Below are 15,283 nucleotides of genomic sequence, written 5' to 3' on the forward strand. Positions count from 1 at the left end.
TAAAGCAAACAATAAAAGGAAAGATGTAAACAAATGATTAAAAGTGCTAGGATATCATGGGGTCATGGGGGATTCATGGTGTTGATCATACAAACATGTTTACAAGGTTGCAAGCAATTAATGTTGTGGAGGAACCGAGTTGGGTTATATCTTACGGTTCTTAGGAAGAGTTGGGTCCCGGAGCCGAATCGATTAGATTGTACAACACCTACAAGTCGACTTACTTTCCTCCTAATCAACTTCTATGCATGGTCTAACAAGACTCGAGTTGGTTTATATCTTACAAGTCAAGTTGAGTAGATAAGAGATGGTTGTAAATGCAAGGATTCATAGGCTTAGCATTTCATCAAACACAACATGTGCATAAAGTTGACATCACAACAAGCAAGCAATTTAATCATGTGAACATATTAGATTAAGCATGAATCAATCCCATGTTTGTTTCCCCTAATTACCCACTAATCCTAGCAAGAGACTACTCACTCATTATCATGGGAAACATGTCATTAATGGTGTCAAACATCACAACAAGTATAAACATGATAATAGAATGAAGAAATGAACAATAAAGATTAAAGAGTAAAGGAATTATACCAACTTAAGATGATCCAAATAATAAAGCAAGAATAATAGAAGAAACTTGATTGATTGATGGAAGGTTGTCAATCTCCCAATAATAACCCAATAATCTTCAATTACCCAATAATAAACTTGAATAATAAACTTGAACAATAATTAAAGAGAGATTAATGTGTAATTTGTGGAAAGATTAAAGAGTAATCTATTCTAATCTACTCCTAATCTAATCTAAAGAAGGATTTTCTACTCTAAAACAACATAAAGAGGATCTCCTTGATTATTTACAAATGGGGTATTTATAGTAGAAATTAGGTGGATGCATTAGGGTTAACTAAGGGCTAAACTAGTAATTACACTTTTGAGATTTGAGCAGGGAGACTCCGGGATTGTACGAGAGAAGGGCTTCTCTTATCGTTGCTAGAAGAATGAAAAATCCGTGCGGATGGAAGTCGGGACGGCCGGATTTTGGTGAGGGAATCCGAGCGGATTCGAGGGAAGACGGACGGATTCTATGGGGAAATCCGAGCGGATTAGAGAGCGGGGACGCTCGGATTGTGGTGATGAGACGGGCGGATTTCGGATAATCCGCTCGGATTGTTCTTCAAAGAATGGTCCTTCTTCGTTTCTTCCCTTTTTGCTCATTTCCATTTTATTCTTTCGAGATTGGTCTTTAGTCCTTGCTTCCTCTTCATACTAGTCCATCTATTATCGTCAAGTAGCTTCCAAATGTGCATGAAAGACGGGAATTTCCGCCTTATTATCTCCTTTTCTACAAAACATATGAAATGCGATAGAAAAGCAAATAGGAAGGTTTTGACGGATAAAATGGCCATAAAATGTTATAATAGTATACAAAATAGGTTCAATTAGGGGACTAAATGTGCGCATATAATGTTCACATCAGCTTGGTAGGATTTGTCGCAAGTTCAGATTGAATATAAGCATCAGCATCCAACTGCACACATAAAAAAACGCTTAGTATGTGACAATTTACAAGAAAATTTAGAGTACGACAAACATTTTCTTATATATGTGTACCACAAATTCTTCCGTCACTGTATCTTTCACATAAGACCCATCTTTCCCCTTATGAGTTTGCTTGAAAACCTCCAATTCAGTTGGTTCTCTTTTGTTCTTTTCTTCCTGTTAATCATCACCACATAAGTACTAAGCTTCTACCTAAGCTTATATTAAATTCTAACCCATTAAGAATAAATGCAAAGATAGTAGTATAATCATCGATAAAGGATAGAATATTTACCAACTCTGCCCGTATATTAGCATAGCTTGTTGACCCAGTGGTGTGAACATGATTTTGTGATGCACGTGTCTCTTTTCCGCATTCAGCATATTTCTGCATTAAATAAAATAGACATTATTTCAATGCATATGAATGGTGCTAAATTAAAAGAGTAGTAGTCATTGTAAGTAGATGCATTCTATGTCAAAAGGCTGGAGAAACTTGCCAACATCCGATCTTTTTCTCTGAATGATGTGTTACGCATGATGTGTTAATTAAGCAGCATAATTAAACTGAAAGTGGCACTGACATAAGAAAACTAGTGCATATAATGAAGGCAAATATTTAATCTTTGGGCAAATACCTTTCCCTTATCATAATACCAATAATCCACTAAATGATACCAACTATCACGAGGGATCCCTTCTGGTACAGATTGATAGATTTCTTCTCTAGTTTTTGTCGTGGGTTTAAAAAGTTTTATTCAAGTCATGTCTATATTGTCTCACATTGTTGCCTACACACTTCAGAATACCTTTGTCATAGCCATCACCATCGGGAATAACAAAATGCTCCTAGAAAAAAAAAACATAATAAATGTTATCTAAGCAAAAAATCATGAGTTGATCAAACTGGTAGCATTTGGATACTCGTATTCGACTTGTAAATCATAGAATGAGTGGGCGGATATCATTAGCTTCTTAACTGCAAATGACGATGTGAACCAGAAGGTGGTTCATTAAGTAGAATCGATCACAACGGCGTATGGTGAAAAAAAATTTCCTGTGGTTTCTGATGGTGCCTCGAGTGTTACGAACCGGGGTTTGTATATGGTTGTCTGAAGTAAGTGGAGGCATGGTGATTCGGCTATGGCTTATGAAAGGGGTAGTGTTGTGCTATGGTGATTGAAGTGTCAGTCTTGAAAGTTTGATGGTAATTTTGGTTTGTTTATGGATGATCATGGTGACGGGAAGCAGGCAAACTAACAGACTTTTTGACGGCAAAATGATTGTGAGGTCACATTTAGTAACAAGGTGGAAATTATAGGGTATAACTGGGAATATAAAATAAGTAAGGATATAAGTGAGAAAACGACAAAACACATGGGTACAAATAAGAATCCTTGTTATCAAGTTATCAACAACATACCCGAATACACTTAATCATATCAACTTTGAACTTCTGAGGCACGTGGTGCCAATTTGTATCTCCAATTGGATAAAATGCTTCCTTCCGAGCCATACCACCAATGAATCTACCGAGGATGTGTCCTCCCTTTTTGAGTGGCTGATGAAATTCATTAAAAGTTACACAATACCTCAGGCCTTTAGCATACCATATATCATGCGGTTTAATTTGATCGTTGACCTTTTTGATATTTCCTTCTCCATCTGCCGAAACACATATTAAATAAAGAAGCAGGATCACATATTAAATAATGAAGCAAGATGCAGTATAAGGATTCTAACTAAGCAAAATCAGTGTGCAAATTTGAACTAACCCGTGTTGCAGACTAAAGTCGAATTTGACAACATGGTTTACAATTACTGAACGTAACCCAAATAAATGTAAAGGGAGCCAAAATGATAAAAATTGTTTATAAAACAAAAAAAATTAAGTCATAAAACATATCAAGTATAATTGAAAACTTACCCATAATTAGAACCTCCTCACTTTCGTCAAATTCAACATTATCAGGCCAATCGTGTACCACACTACGACGTCTCGGTTTGAAATTTTTTAAACTAGTTTGATTATTATCTTGATGGTTCAAAATTTCTTCTTTTTGAGGCTCGACCGATGACTTCTCAACAGTATTAGACCTAATGTTAGTTGTGCCAACAATTTCGGATGGTGGTGGACGACAAGTGGGTTGAGAAAGTGACAATGGAGGCTTTACACTACTAGTGGACTTCAGAGTGAAAACTTGGAATGAGTTAGTAGAAGAACTTTTCCACAAGAAATTAGATGGATTAACTCCTACTTGTGCTTGTTCTCCAACTTTTTGAGATGCATCGGGCTATTTGGCAGGAAATTCTCGGGCTTTTCTATTAGCAAGTTCATGCAAATTTGGTGTGGCGTGGGTCTTTGAATGCAGGTGGTTAGTAGTAGAATTTTTCCAGAATGACCCAGGTGGTTTAACTCCTCCTACTTGTGCTTGTTCCCTCATTTTTTTGAGATGCGCCCACTTGTTTGGCAGAGATTTCTCGAGCTTTTCTAGTAGCAAGATCATAAGAATTTTCTGAGGCATGAGGCTTTGAAACTAGGGGGTTTGTAGAAAAAGATCCGTCAGGTTTCTGAGTAAAGTTTTTTCACAATGAACCAGATGGTTTTGTTGGAATATGTGTCCTCCGACAATAATGCGATCACAATTGTCGATCATGATGATCACATGTTTAAATCTCATTTTTAAGAATACGTAAGGGATGATTCATTTTATATTCAACTGATCAACATTAATCGGTAACGATTGGCTTGCTAGAGTTTGACGTTACTGTCGTGGGACGGTGGTGGTCAGTTGATCCCTTAAGGTCACACCTAAAGGATGATGCCCTTATCCGTAAAGTTGATTAATTGTATGACGATACAAGTTAATCAATTCCTTAAAATTGAACAATTCAATTTGCGAGAGAGAATATTGATATCTTATTATAATGGGATTAAATAAGATTTATTTTAGTAATTGAAATACTTTATTACTAAAATTGTTTATTGTTTGTGAAACAATAAAGATAAGAATGAATGGTTAATTATAATTACAAGATGTTGTGAATTATAATTTTATAACCCATTTTATTTATGTGATCAAGTATCACTAGTCAATTTGTTGTACGTAATTTAATTAATTCATGAAATGATATTTATGTGATAAATATGCATCAAATTAATTAATAACATGTAACATACTACATGTGACATATTGTGTGACAAATGACAAATTGACAAAATAAAATGGTAGTCCATTTTATGTATATGGACCGAAATAATGGAGGTGGAAGGTGTTAGTGGGTGAATTATTTTATGAGATAAAATAACCTAATCATGGCCTACCTACAACTAGCCTTACACCTACTCTTACACATCTTACACACCTAATTCTTGTGAAGACAAAAAGAGAAAGTAAGATGCCCTATGTTGGTAGTCCCAACCGTGAACCTCCTCTAGTTTTAAGGGAATCAATTTCTCTTATTCTTTCATTCATATATATCACATGCAAAAGTTCATGAATTTTCTCTTCTCTCTTTAATCTTCATCAAAACATGAGATTTTTAATTCAAATTGTTCATAAAAGATTACTAAAATTATTAGTGTAATATATGAGTGTTAGTAATCAATTTTAAGGTAAACTACTAAACTAATATCTAGCTAATATTATTTAGTGGGGATAAGGGATAATCTTGGGTGCAATCAAGAGGAGATCTCTATTTTGGGATTTTTGGAGGATCATCCTTATATTCATGGAAAGCTCAAGAACTAACAAGAAGGAGATCTTGTTGGTGCCCATAAAACCGAAATCCCATAGTAAGGAAAATGTTTTCTCATCTCTTGTAATTTATGTTTGCATGCATAAGATCTAGTTTTAATTTTATAACTAAATTAATTTGAAACATATATGAATATGTTAAGTAATGAGATATAGATTTCCAACAGGTTTAACTCCTAATTGTGCTTGTTCGCTCGTTTTCTGAGAAGCATCAATTTGCTTGCTAGAAGGTTCTCGGACTTTTCTAGCAGTAAGATCATGAGAATTTACGATGGCGTGGGTCTTTGAAAGAAGGGGGTTTGTAGTATAAGATCGGTCAGGTTTCATAGTAGGATTTTTCCACAACGACTCAGGTGGTTTAATAACTCCTACTTGTGCTTGTTCCCCCGTTTTTTGAGATGCATCAAGTTGTAGGGGGTTTGTAGTAAAAGATGGGTTAGGATATTTGGCTGTATGTTGTTGAAAAGTGTGGGAGATTTGGATTCTTGAACCTGGGCCATTTGGAGGTTTTTCAACCGTCGGTTTGGCCTGGGTCTTTGAAAAGGGAGCCTTTGAAATGGGAGCCTTTGCAGCATTAGGCTCATTAGTGTTTGCATTAAGACAACAATCTTTTAATGATGGCTGCTGTTGCGGTGCCTTAACAACAACAGGTACTTTTGATTTCTGAGGGCAAAATGGGCCCCATCTGTCGTCTGTAGCACCTGATCGCGTAGAAGGAGATGATGATGTTGTCACAGGAGGCACATCAGTGGCATTAGCTGGCACATCAGCTTCCGTCATTTGAGCCATGGTTAAGAACGTCCCTTTTACCATGCCAAAACTAATCCGTATACTTCTGGTAAAACCCTTTGAACAAAATATGTTCCTCTATTTCACCCAGTCTGAAATAATAACGTAACTTACAACTCTTATATGGACATTTTATTTTCCCTTCTACAAGACTTTCTTTTGCTAACTCAATAAACTTCCTACATCCATTTATGTAATTGGGATGGTCATTTGGCAAGGTAATCCAGCTAGTATCCATGACTACACATCATAAAGATTGAATACTCATAAATATAAGCACATTAAAACATATAAGCACATACACGAGAACGAAATCATTATGTGATGTCAAAGTAACAAGGGATTTTAATAATAACTCAAAAGTAAAATAGGAATTTACAATACCTAATAATGTAAAAAATATTGAAGTAGCGTCGCTGTCCAAACTTTGGTCCAAATTCCAAGTATCCGGAACCTGTCCTGAAATTCAAGACAGCCAACTGATAAATTAATATTACAATATAAAGAATTAACGATATAATTCGTGACATAAGAGTTTTATGAACAAATATGACACTAAATCAATATTTTGAACAAGTAACTGGCTCCATATTCGGTAATTTAATACTCAGTCATAGACCTGATAATACATGTGGTAGGTACAAATATAGAATACATGGTAAAGTAGAAAGTATGCCTTGTATTTTCTAAATCAATCAGAACATATCTGTCACACCGCACTAAAGAACAAATCTCAAACAAACAGAATTAAGAATATTTAGAGCCCTTACTCACATATTACAAAAAAGGATGCATCATTCATTCTTGATGTTTGCAGACACACCACTACAAAGAATAACTTCTATTCAACAAAAGTCACACAATGTTTAAATTCTTAACTACCCAAAACCAAGCAAATCAATAAAAGTTCAATACAACAATTCAAGATATTCAAATGCAGTGCCCATAAAAGAATGAAATAGAAAATGGACATGTTGTGTGACCCGTTAATCTGTAATAATCCGACAGAAACTAGTATTTAATTTTTTTACAAAACTCAATGCTGATCAGAGTATTAACGAGTGAGTAAGCCCTTACTGAATGCTGATCAGACTTAAAAAATTGACTGTGTAGTTTGGTTTTATCCTGCCCATTTATGGGGATTTCTCCTCCCACCGAAATACTTAAACCATTATTTACTGCTAATTCAGCTATAATTAGCCAAGGGAACAGAAACATTATTGATGCTCAGCGGTTTGATATAAAGATCGTAAGAAAGGCATCTGGTAGCTTCTCGGATGCAAAAAGACTTGGTGACGGTGGATTTGGACCATTTTACAGGGTACTACTAAATCAAATATTTTTGACTAAATCAAATACTTTCTGAGCTCTCAGGCAAAATGCCCAAGTACTGAAAAATTGACGGAACTGATGATACTTAGGCTTAGAGGAAACAAGTTTAGTGGTCCTATTCCTACGCTGCTATGCTCCTTTCCTCAGCTCCAAATTTTCAAATTTTCAAATCGCATTATTATTAGGTATTTAAGTTCTAAAATTCCATTTTCATTTCTCTAGCATTCCCGTAGATAGTGAAGGTCAGTTTACATACTTGAGCCAAAATTTGCAATACCAAAGCATAAAAACACCAAATAAAATAGAAGCGTTCATAAAGTTTTGATTTCCTTAGCATACCATTTTTTTCAGGATTATGGAAAACTGGGCCTTAATGATGTGGTATCAAACAGACAAATACCATGAACATGGATTATGTGTGTGCCACAGCGTCACTTGTTTCTTCATTCATCTCTGACCAACATCATATCCTATATCCCTCAATTTCAACTGGGATGAGTAATTGAGAAAGATGGACAATAGGTGAATTAGGTTTTGATTACCTAATTAATTGTGATTTTTTGGGAAAAAAAATGAATTGAGTAGCAGATGGATTAGGTCGGCAACTGATGAGGAAGGAGATAACTGACAAAATTAGGGAAAAAGTTTGAGGAATTAATAAAATGGATAGGTGTGTATTGTGTAAGGTTTGAAAAATAAAATCAAGGAAGAAACTAAATAAGTTTATGATTTTTTTTTACCATAAGATGAAAGGTAAGAAACTGAATAATTGTTGATATAGAAAAATAAATATTTGGACGAATAATATAAAAATATGAGCACATAAGTAAAGTTATGGAAGAAGAAGATGGATATTGATGGGTAAAGAAGATGAAGATTGTTGGATGAACAAGATAAAATGGATAGAAGTTAGTTTAAACGGAAAACTTAACAGATAGTACTACTTGGGTTACAACATAGAATAAGTAAGAGACTTAAGGGGCATAACTGATGATTTTGAACAGATGAGGGTACTGTGTAGAAATTAAAAAAATTTAGGGATACCATGTAGAATTTCCCATTTTTTAGAGCGTTAAGCGGTGTTTTCAATAAAAATGATTATTATATCATTAAAATGGATATTTAGAGGAAAAATGGGCTGACGCTTTGTCGACCATAAAGCCTTGACATTGCAAGGGATTTGTCAGTTTATCAGAGATCAGCAATATAGAATGCAATCTTAGAGAAGTGTATGATCAGGTTTAGCAGTTTATCAGAGATTAACAATACAGAATGCAATAACAGCAAATCAATGTGACATCACCAAGGATGAAGGATCTGAACTTTTGCATTCATAATGTCACGGAAGAGAGGGATATGTATATGGTATACGACTACATGCAGCCATAAAGGGATTAGTAAGATCACAGGAATAGGAGGATTTGACAGGAATGGCAATAGAAAGAATAATTTCCATTCTACTAGCGTAAAGATTGAACGTCACTATTGTATCAATTTTCATTCATTTTCATTTTCCTTCTTTCTTCATTACCCTCCCCTTTCCTCTTACTTAAGTATGAGCAAATAAATGATTGATGAGACAAAGAGAGTATTAATTCGATGATACATGAATTTCCGTGGATATATAAGACAGCACAGTAAAACTACGCCAAAAAAAGATTTGCTCTCGTTGTTGTTTCCTTTAGCAACACCCTAGAAACATTAGGCAGTAGTCTCGACAGAACCAACCAATGTATTGAAGGAGTTCACTTAAGTCTTAGCTATAGCCAGACAACTTATTCCCCAACTAACGATCTTGTATGAAAAAACAATCCCATAAATTCACCACATCAGAACTAGCACCATACGTACAGGTACACATTCATTTCAAGCAGTGTTGCAGCTAACAAAAAAAAGAAACAAAACCAATTTCACTTCCTCTAAAATAAATGATTTATATTATTGAAAAGGCGCAAATTAGACCGATAAAATGCTAACCAACCCTATAACAAGGACGGAAACGTAACCTTATGCACTTTGAATGCTACAATTCATAAGGCTCTCAACGGAAGAGACAAATACTCGAGTATTCAACAATAAAGCTCCAAACGTTATTGATTTTCCAGCTATTTCAACATTTAATCAACTCTAAGATTCAATCTTTACAGAAAAACCATGAAAAAGTAATTTTTCATATTTGATGAATATGGGTATTTGGGTGAAGTAGTAAACGTCAACTAGGGCTTCTCTATGGTACTCGAATATATAATATCGTAATCTGAGTTTCAATTATAAACCCGACTAACTGTGTTCAACATCATCGTTCTTAATATGAAACAACGATGAACAGTACACAAAAAAAACAACGATGAGCAATACAAAGACCTGTGATGACGATGAAACAATTGAAAGCAATAACAAATTGATTAATTACGTACCTATTCAGCTGATGACGATGATCATCAATGAGAATCGCGATTCAATCTGATAAGCAATTGCGAGAGATGATGAATATACGACAACCCAATAGTAACTGAATTTAATTAATTAATTTATTACGAGAATTGGGGGAGAATAGTAGGTCTGCAATTGAATTAGTGTTTGAACTAAATTTTTTGGAGGAGAAATTGAGGAGATAGATTAGGGATTTAGACGGTTCATATTTTTTGGGGGAAAAACAATTGTACGGGGAAGGTGAATGTACAGTGCGAGAATGAAATTTTGTTTTAATTTTAACGGTTTTTTTATTAAAAATTATTATTAAATTACTAAAATGGTCTATGAGGGGGAAAAATGGGTCGACGCCTTTAAAAGCGTCGGGAACGCAAGGGATTTATTGTAGTGAATATCGATTACCACATAATCTATAATCCATATTTAATTTTATATATAATCGTACATTTCAATTCAATTGAAATGGCATGAATTATCATGTTAAGCTTATGAGAAGGCCTTGGTTAACAAGTCTTAGCAACATCTTGCACCTTACTTAACCTCATTATATACTATTTCCCTTCGTTATCTATAATCTTGTATTATAAAACCTTTTGAGCACGTGTCTAGATCCAATCTAGACATAGGCTATCTTGCCATAGGATAGCTCCCACTGTCCTCACAGTGTGTGGGATTCATCCTTTTAGCATATCTCATAGTTGCAAGCGTACTCAAGGGATCAACCGATCACCACCGCCAAACGACAGTAACGTCAAACTCTAGTGAGCCAATCATTACCGATAAATGATGATCAGTTGACAATATAATTTCCATTGTATATTACTCAGATTTACTCCTCAAATATTATGGCCAAGATGGTTCTCCAACCATCCTTATGTGTTTAGAATATGGTTTTTGTGTAACTCATTGCACATAAATCCAATAATTATTTCTAAACACGTATCCTCTCCTATATATCACTTATAGATTCGGATATTAAAGATGATTTGCATCTCTTCCTAGTCTCCCAATCCCACCTTCACGGAGGAGAGCATTGGTCCATCATTCTCAATGAATAATATGTTATCTACATATGAGACATAGAAGACATATCATTAGTGCTTCTTGAGAACTAATGGATAGATTATATGGCTATATATTGACTTTCCAAAGATTCGATTTTAATTTCTCGTCATACTCCAAGTATACGAAGTATAAGAATAGAGATACATTTTAGCATAATAAATTAATCCAGCAGCGGAAGCAAATGGATTCAATTTCTCCATGTTTAATACTTTTGAACTTATCAAGATTCTTATTAACATAAGAATATTAACTTTATGCTAATATCCATCAAACTGGATATCTTAGAGATGTATTATTCTTCTCCTAAGTCTTTTATCACTCACAGTGATCAATATGTCATTCACATATAAGACTAATAATACCACCGTACTCCCACTAAACTTCATGTATAAACAAAACTACACGACAAATCGAGAAAAGTTTATTACATGACTGAAACATACCATTCAACTCCTTGACATTCGTATCCTACCTTAGGATAGTTGCGATTTACAAAACTCATGCAAGATGATTTTAAAATCCAACAGTCAAATAATATTATAAAATCTAAATTTAACGAAGCATTGCAATTGGTGTAAACCTCTTACCACCAATCAACCAAGTTATGGAAACATCTTAATGTTTATGTTCAGTTCGGAATTTTGCGGAGTTGAAACTTGATAAAGCATCTTAATAAGTTACAGGTTTGTCACTTCCAAAAAAATAACATGACTCCTGTCCACTTAGGTTTCAAATCAATATTTACTGATTTTGACCAAGAAAGACCACTTTCCTACGTCTTATCTTCAGTTTGTGGCTCTTGAACATTTTCTCCCACTCTGTCTTTAAGAAATAATCCTCTTTTCTTTAATAGACAGCATCACGAGCTACAAACCCTTTGTTCTCGTAATCATGTAGGAAAAATGAGCACATGTTTACTATCGAAACAAGCTACAATTTAGGTACCATGCCTAACCATATCTCATATGAAAAGTAGATGATTGTTTTAACCATGTTTTGTTTTAGTGGAAAATTTAAATGCCAGACAAATTTAATAACAGAAACTATCTCCAACTATATTGTAAATATTCAATCATATCGAAATGAAAGTGAACTTGTGATACCATATCACACTCTTTTTGGTGCAGATAAAAGTTTTCACTTTATTGTTCTCCATTTTAACAAAGTACTAATACTTTGGTTTTATAATCTCTAGGTTTTGATACTTTTTAAACATTCATTGAACTTATTCAAAAAATTTCTCTTCTTACCTCATTAAGTGGATACCAAGTATCTACCTAGTTCATTGGTAAAAGAGATGAAGAAGTAATAACCTTTTCTGATTGAATTTGTATTCGACCATACACTTAAAAGTGTAAATAGGGCGAATATCTTTCTCTATTCATAATCCTTTTCAAGAAAAAGTCATGAATTATCTTGCTTTGAATATAAAATTAGCACAAACCAAAAGATTTCCAATCAAATGGTTTGGGAGACTAGTCAAAACCAGTTTCTAAATGCGATTTTCAATCGAGAATTGAGAAATTATAGGGGTCACCAACTTGAGTCTTGTATATATGACATTTTATTTCTTGTTTGAATATAATTACCTTGATTTATATGGTCTCACCATAAACTTAATCGTAGTATGTAAGGGCACAACGCCTTTTTTAATCGCATAATAGTGAAACCCTTTGTTTTTATACAAAAACTTGAATTATATTCTTATTTAGAGTTAGTATACATCATAACAATTATTGAGGTACATTTCTAAATACAAAACTAAAAAGAGTATACTACAACATTCTTGCTAGTCGTCACACGATAATGCCAAATATTAAGATGAAATCCACAAATTTGTATCAAATACTCATGATGTGGTAATTGGCATGAATGCAATGTTAATGTCATAGATATTCAGGAAGGAATATATTGGAGTCACACGACCAACTTCCTTGATCTTTACTTAATTGGGGTTTGTATCTATTTTAGTGTCTAACACCTTCTCTTTCGAGCCTAGTTCTATCCTTAACAATTAAGATAGGTACTTACTTCTTATTGCTCCCACTGACTTCAAGAATTACTATTTGATGAAGACTTATCTTCATTTAAATTCCTAGTTAATCCTTCACAAGGGTTAACTCCATTGTGGTATTTGGTTAAACAAAATTTCTAACAAATTAATTTACCAATTTAACATTGTCATGTTCTTAACAACTTAAGTGCTTGATGACATGTGTTTAGTTGAGCAATAAGACTTTTGAACCGTGGATGCATAGAAGATATTATCAAAACATATTTTGACTAATCATTACTTCTATTCATACTTCTTTACAAGAAATCATACATAGGTATGTTATGAATTTAAGATGCTAATCTTATATGACATAGGACAACTCCTATGGAGTTCTATGGAATAGAACGATTCCTATGGAGCTAGTTCGTGCCCTATTTAAACGGTTCAATTGAGGCCTTTTAAAAAGGAGATTCTATTTGCCTTTAGCTATAGTGGTTTAATGGAGACATAAGTTAAAATCAAAATGACATCGTATATGTCTGGGAGCAAAGATATAAAACAAATTTAAACAACGAAATAGTGGGAAAACTAACATTCATCATAATATATGAAAACTTTTAGCAAGTTTTAGCATTTATATAATGGCCTCCACCCAATTATATAAATGATTCCAAGATCCAAATTCATACTAGCTCGATTGTGGGACAACGGTCCCTCTAGAACCTTTACTAATATAATTTGGTGGGTTAACTCGTTTAACCGATTCTACACTTAGAACTCTCGGTCGATGAAATTACATTAAGTTCATCTTTAGCCCAAACCTATTGGGACAACCGTCCCTCTAATACTTTTGTTGAGATCAACCAAATTTCAAAATGTAATTACATCTTATTACCCCACTTACCCAACGTTAAAAGAAAGCACCTCGGTATAATATTTCAATACCGTATTGTACTCCTAATGAAATTGGGATTCATGAGTTCCTACTATTTGGTAAGGCTAAGTCTCATTTTTCAGAAATGTGAAGGTCTTGTCAATTTATTATCTATCTCTTTTAAGTGAACAAAATTAGTGATCTATCGATAATTAGATTTGACAAGGTCGATGATTCGATATAAAAAGATATGCATGTGATGTTATGGCGATTTGGCATGCATGCAAACATATAAAATAGAACATGTAAAGAAAAGCAACTTCCTAGTATGGCCTTTCCTAAAATAGAAAATCTAATCATCTATTACATATTCGGAAACCAACTCCTTTGGTCCCTTGAACTTCATGTGACACGCCTCCCAAGGAAATACCGTCTTGATCGGAACTCTTTTCCGAATGGCTCCATCTTTAGGAAACTCTAAATTACAAAATAATAATAAAATACATAGCTATTCCTATTATACATTTGTAATAAAAAATTAAATCTATTAAATTACAAAACGGTGATGCGAAATCACATTAAAATTACAACCAAATCGATATTCCCTTACATTACGGGTAATACCAATTAAAAACTAAGGCCATACTAAGACAAATTACATAATTCAAAATTACATAAATTTAAATGACATACATCTATAAAAATATGCAGCATTATATATGTATTCACATGCAAAATAAATGTGTCAAATCGTCTTACTATATTATATCGTATATCGCTTTGGTTTTATGGAAATGCGTGACTTTTAACTCATTAAAATCACCAAAATAATACTTAAATCAAATTTAAGCCCAAGTTAATTACCCTAATTGTCTTAGGGCTCAAATATTAGTCAACACTAAGATTTGACAATAATCTAACTTGGTATAACATTATTGTTCATTATAATTTTATTACTCTTAACAATTAAGAAATAATTCCTAATAAATCATAAAAATTTGGAAAAATTCGAAATCAAAATTTTGTATATTCTGTAATATGATCAAGATCCCATAAAATTCAATAAAAATTGCTCATAAAGCATTTTTAATTTATTTCATGAATAAATAGTATAAATCATAATTTTTACAACTTAATGCCAAATTAATCACAAAAAATATGAAAAATTCAAAATCAAAATTTTGAACATACTATAATAATTTCTAGATCCTGGAAAAACATAAATCCAATCAAAATTTTGAATTTAATTTTATGACTAATAAAGTTGCCTTTAATCGATTTTATCACATAAAAATCAATAAACACACAAAATTAACAAGATTAATTTTTCCATTTTCACATCTGATGTTCTAAATATGTGTGCAACTTTGGAGAAAAATTTCATGCCATAAATTTCGTTTTAGCTATTTTTAGCTAATATAATCTCGATTTATTCTATTTTAACCATTAAAATCATAAATCATGCAAAATTAATCACATTAACCTCAAATT

General features: G+C 33.3%; 1 protein-coding gene across 1 annotated transcript; it reads right to left on the reverse strand.

Moving 5' to 3' along the window:
• Window positions 1-1,474: 1,474 nt before the first annotated feature.
• Window positions 1,475-9,990, reverse strand: LOC141595283 (uncharacterized). Its single transcript, XM_074415248.1, has 6 exons — window positions 9,842-9,990; window positions 6,477-6,551; window positions 2,969-3,210; window positions 1,841-1,933; window positions 1,618-1,722; window positions 1,475-1,534 (listed from the first exon to the last, which is right to left on the reverse strand). The coding sequence occupies exons 3-6, from the start codon at window positions 3,059-3,061 to the stop codon at window positions 1,475-1,477; spliced, it is 351 nt and encodes a 116-aa protein (XP_074271349.1). The 5' UTR covers window positions 3,062-3,210; window positions 6,477-6,551; window positions 9,842-9,990.
• Between the last annotated feature and the right edge of the window lie 5,293 nt (window positions 9,991-15,283).

This window comes from Silene latifolia, chromosome 8 (assembly GCF_048544455.1).
Source record: "Silene latifolia isolate original U9 population chromosome 8, ASM4854445v1, whole genome shotgun sequence".
Classification (NCBI taxonomy): domain Eukaryota; kingdom Viridiplantae; phylum Streptophyta; class Magnoliopsida; order Caryophyllales; family Caryophyllaceae; genus Silene; species Silene latifolia.

Bases quoted from the DNA above. Each gene is read 5' to 3' on its own strand.
- LOC141595283 (XM_074415248.1), bottom strand. From the start codon at position 3,061: ATGGCTCGGAAGGAAGCATTTTATCCAATTGGAGATACAAATTGGCAC. The intron at 1,934-2,968 runs GTATGTTGTTGA...TATTTAATGCAG, and splicing joins ATATGATTAAGTGTATTCGG to AAATATGCTGAATGCGGAAA. The intron at 1,723-1,840 runs GTAAATATTCTA...GATGATTAACAG, and splicing joins CTAATATACGGGCAGAGTTG to GAAGAAAAGAACAAAAGAGA.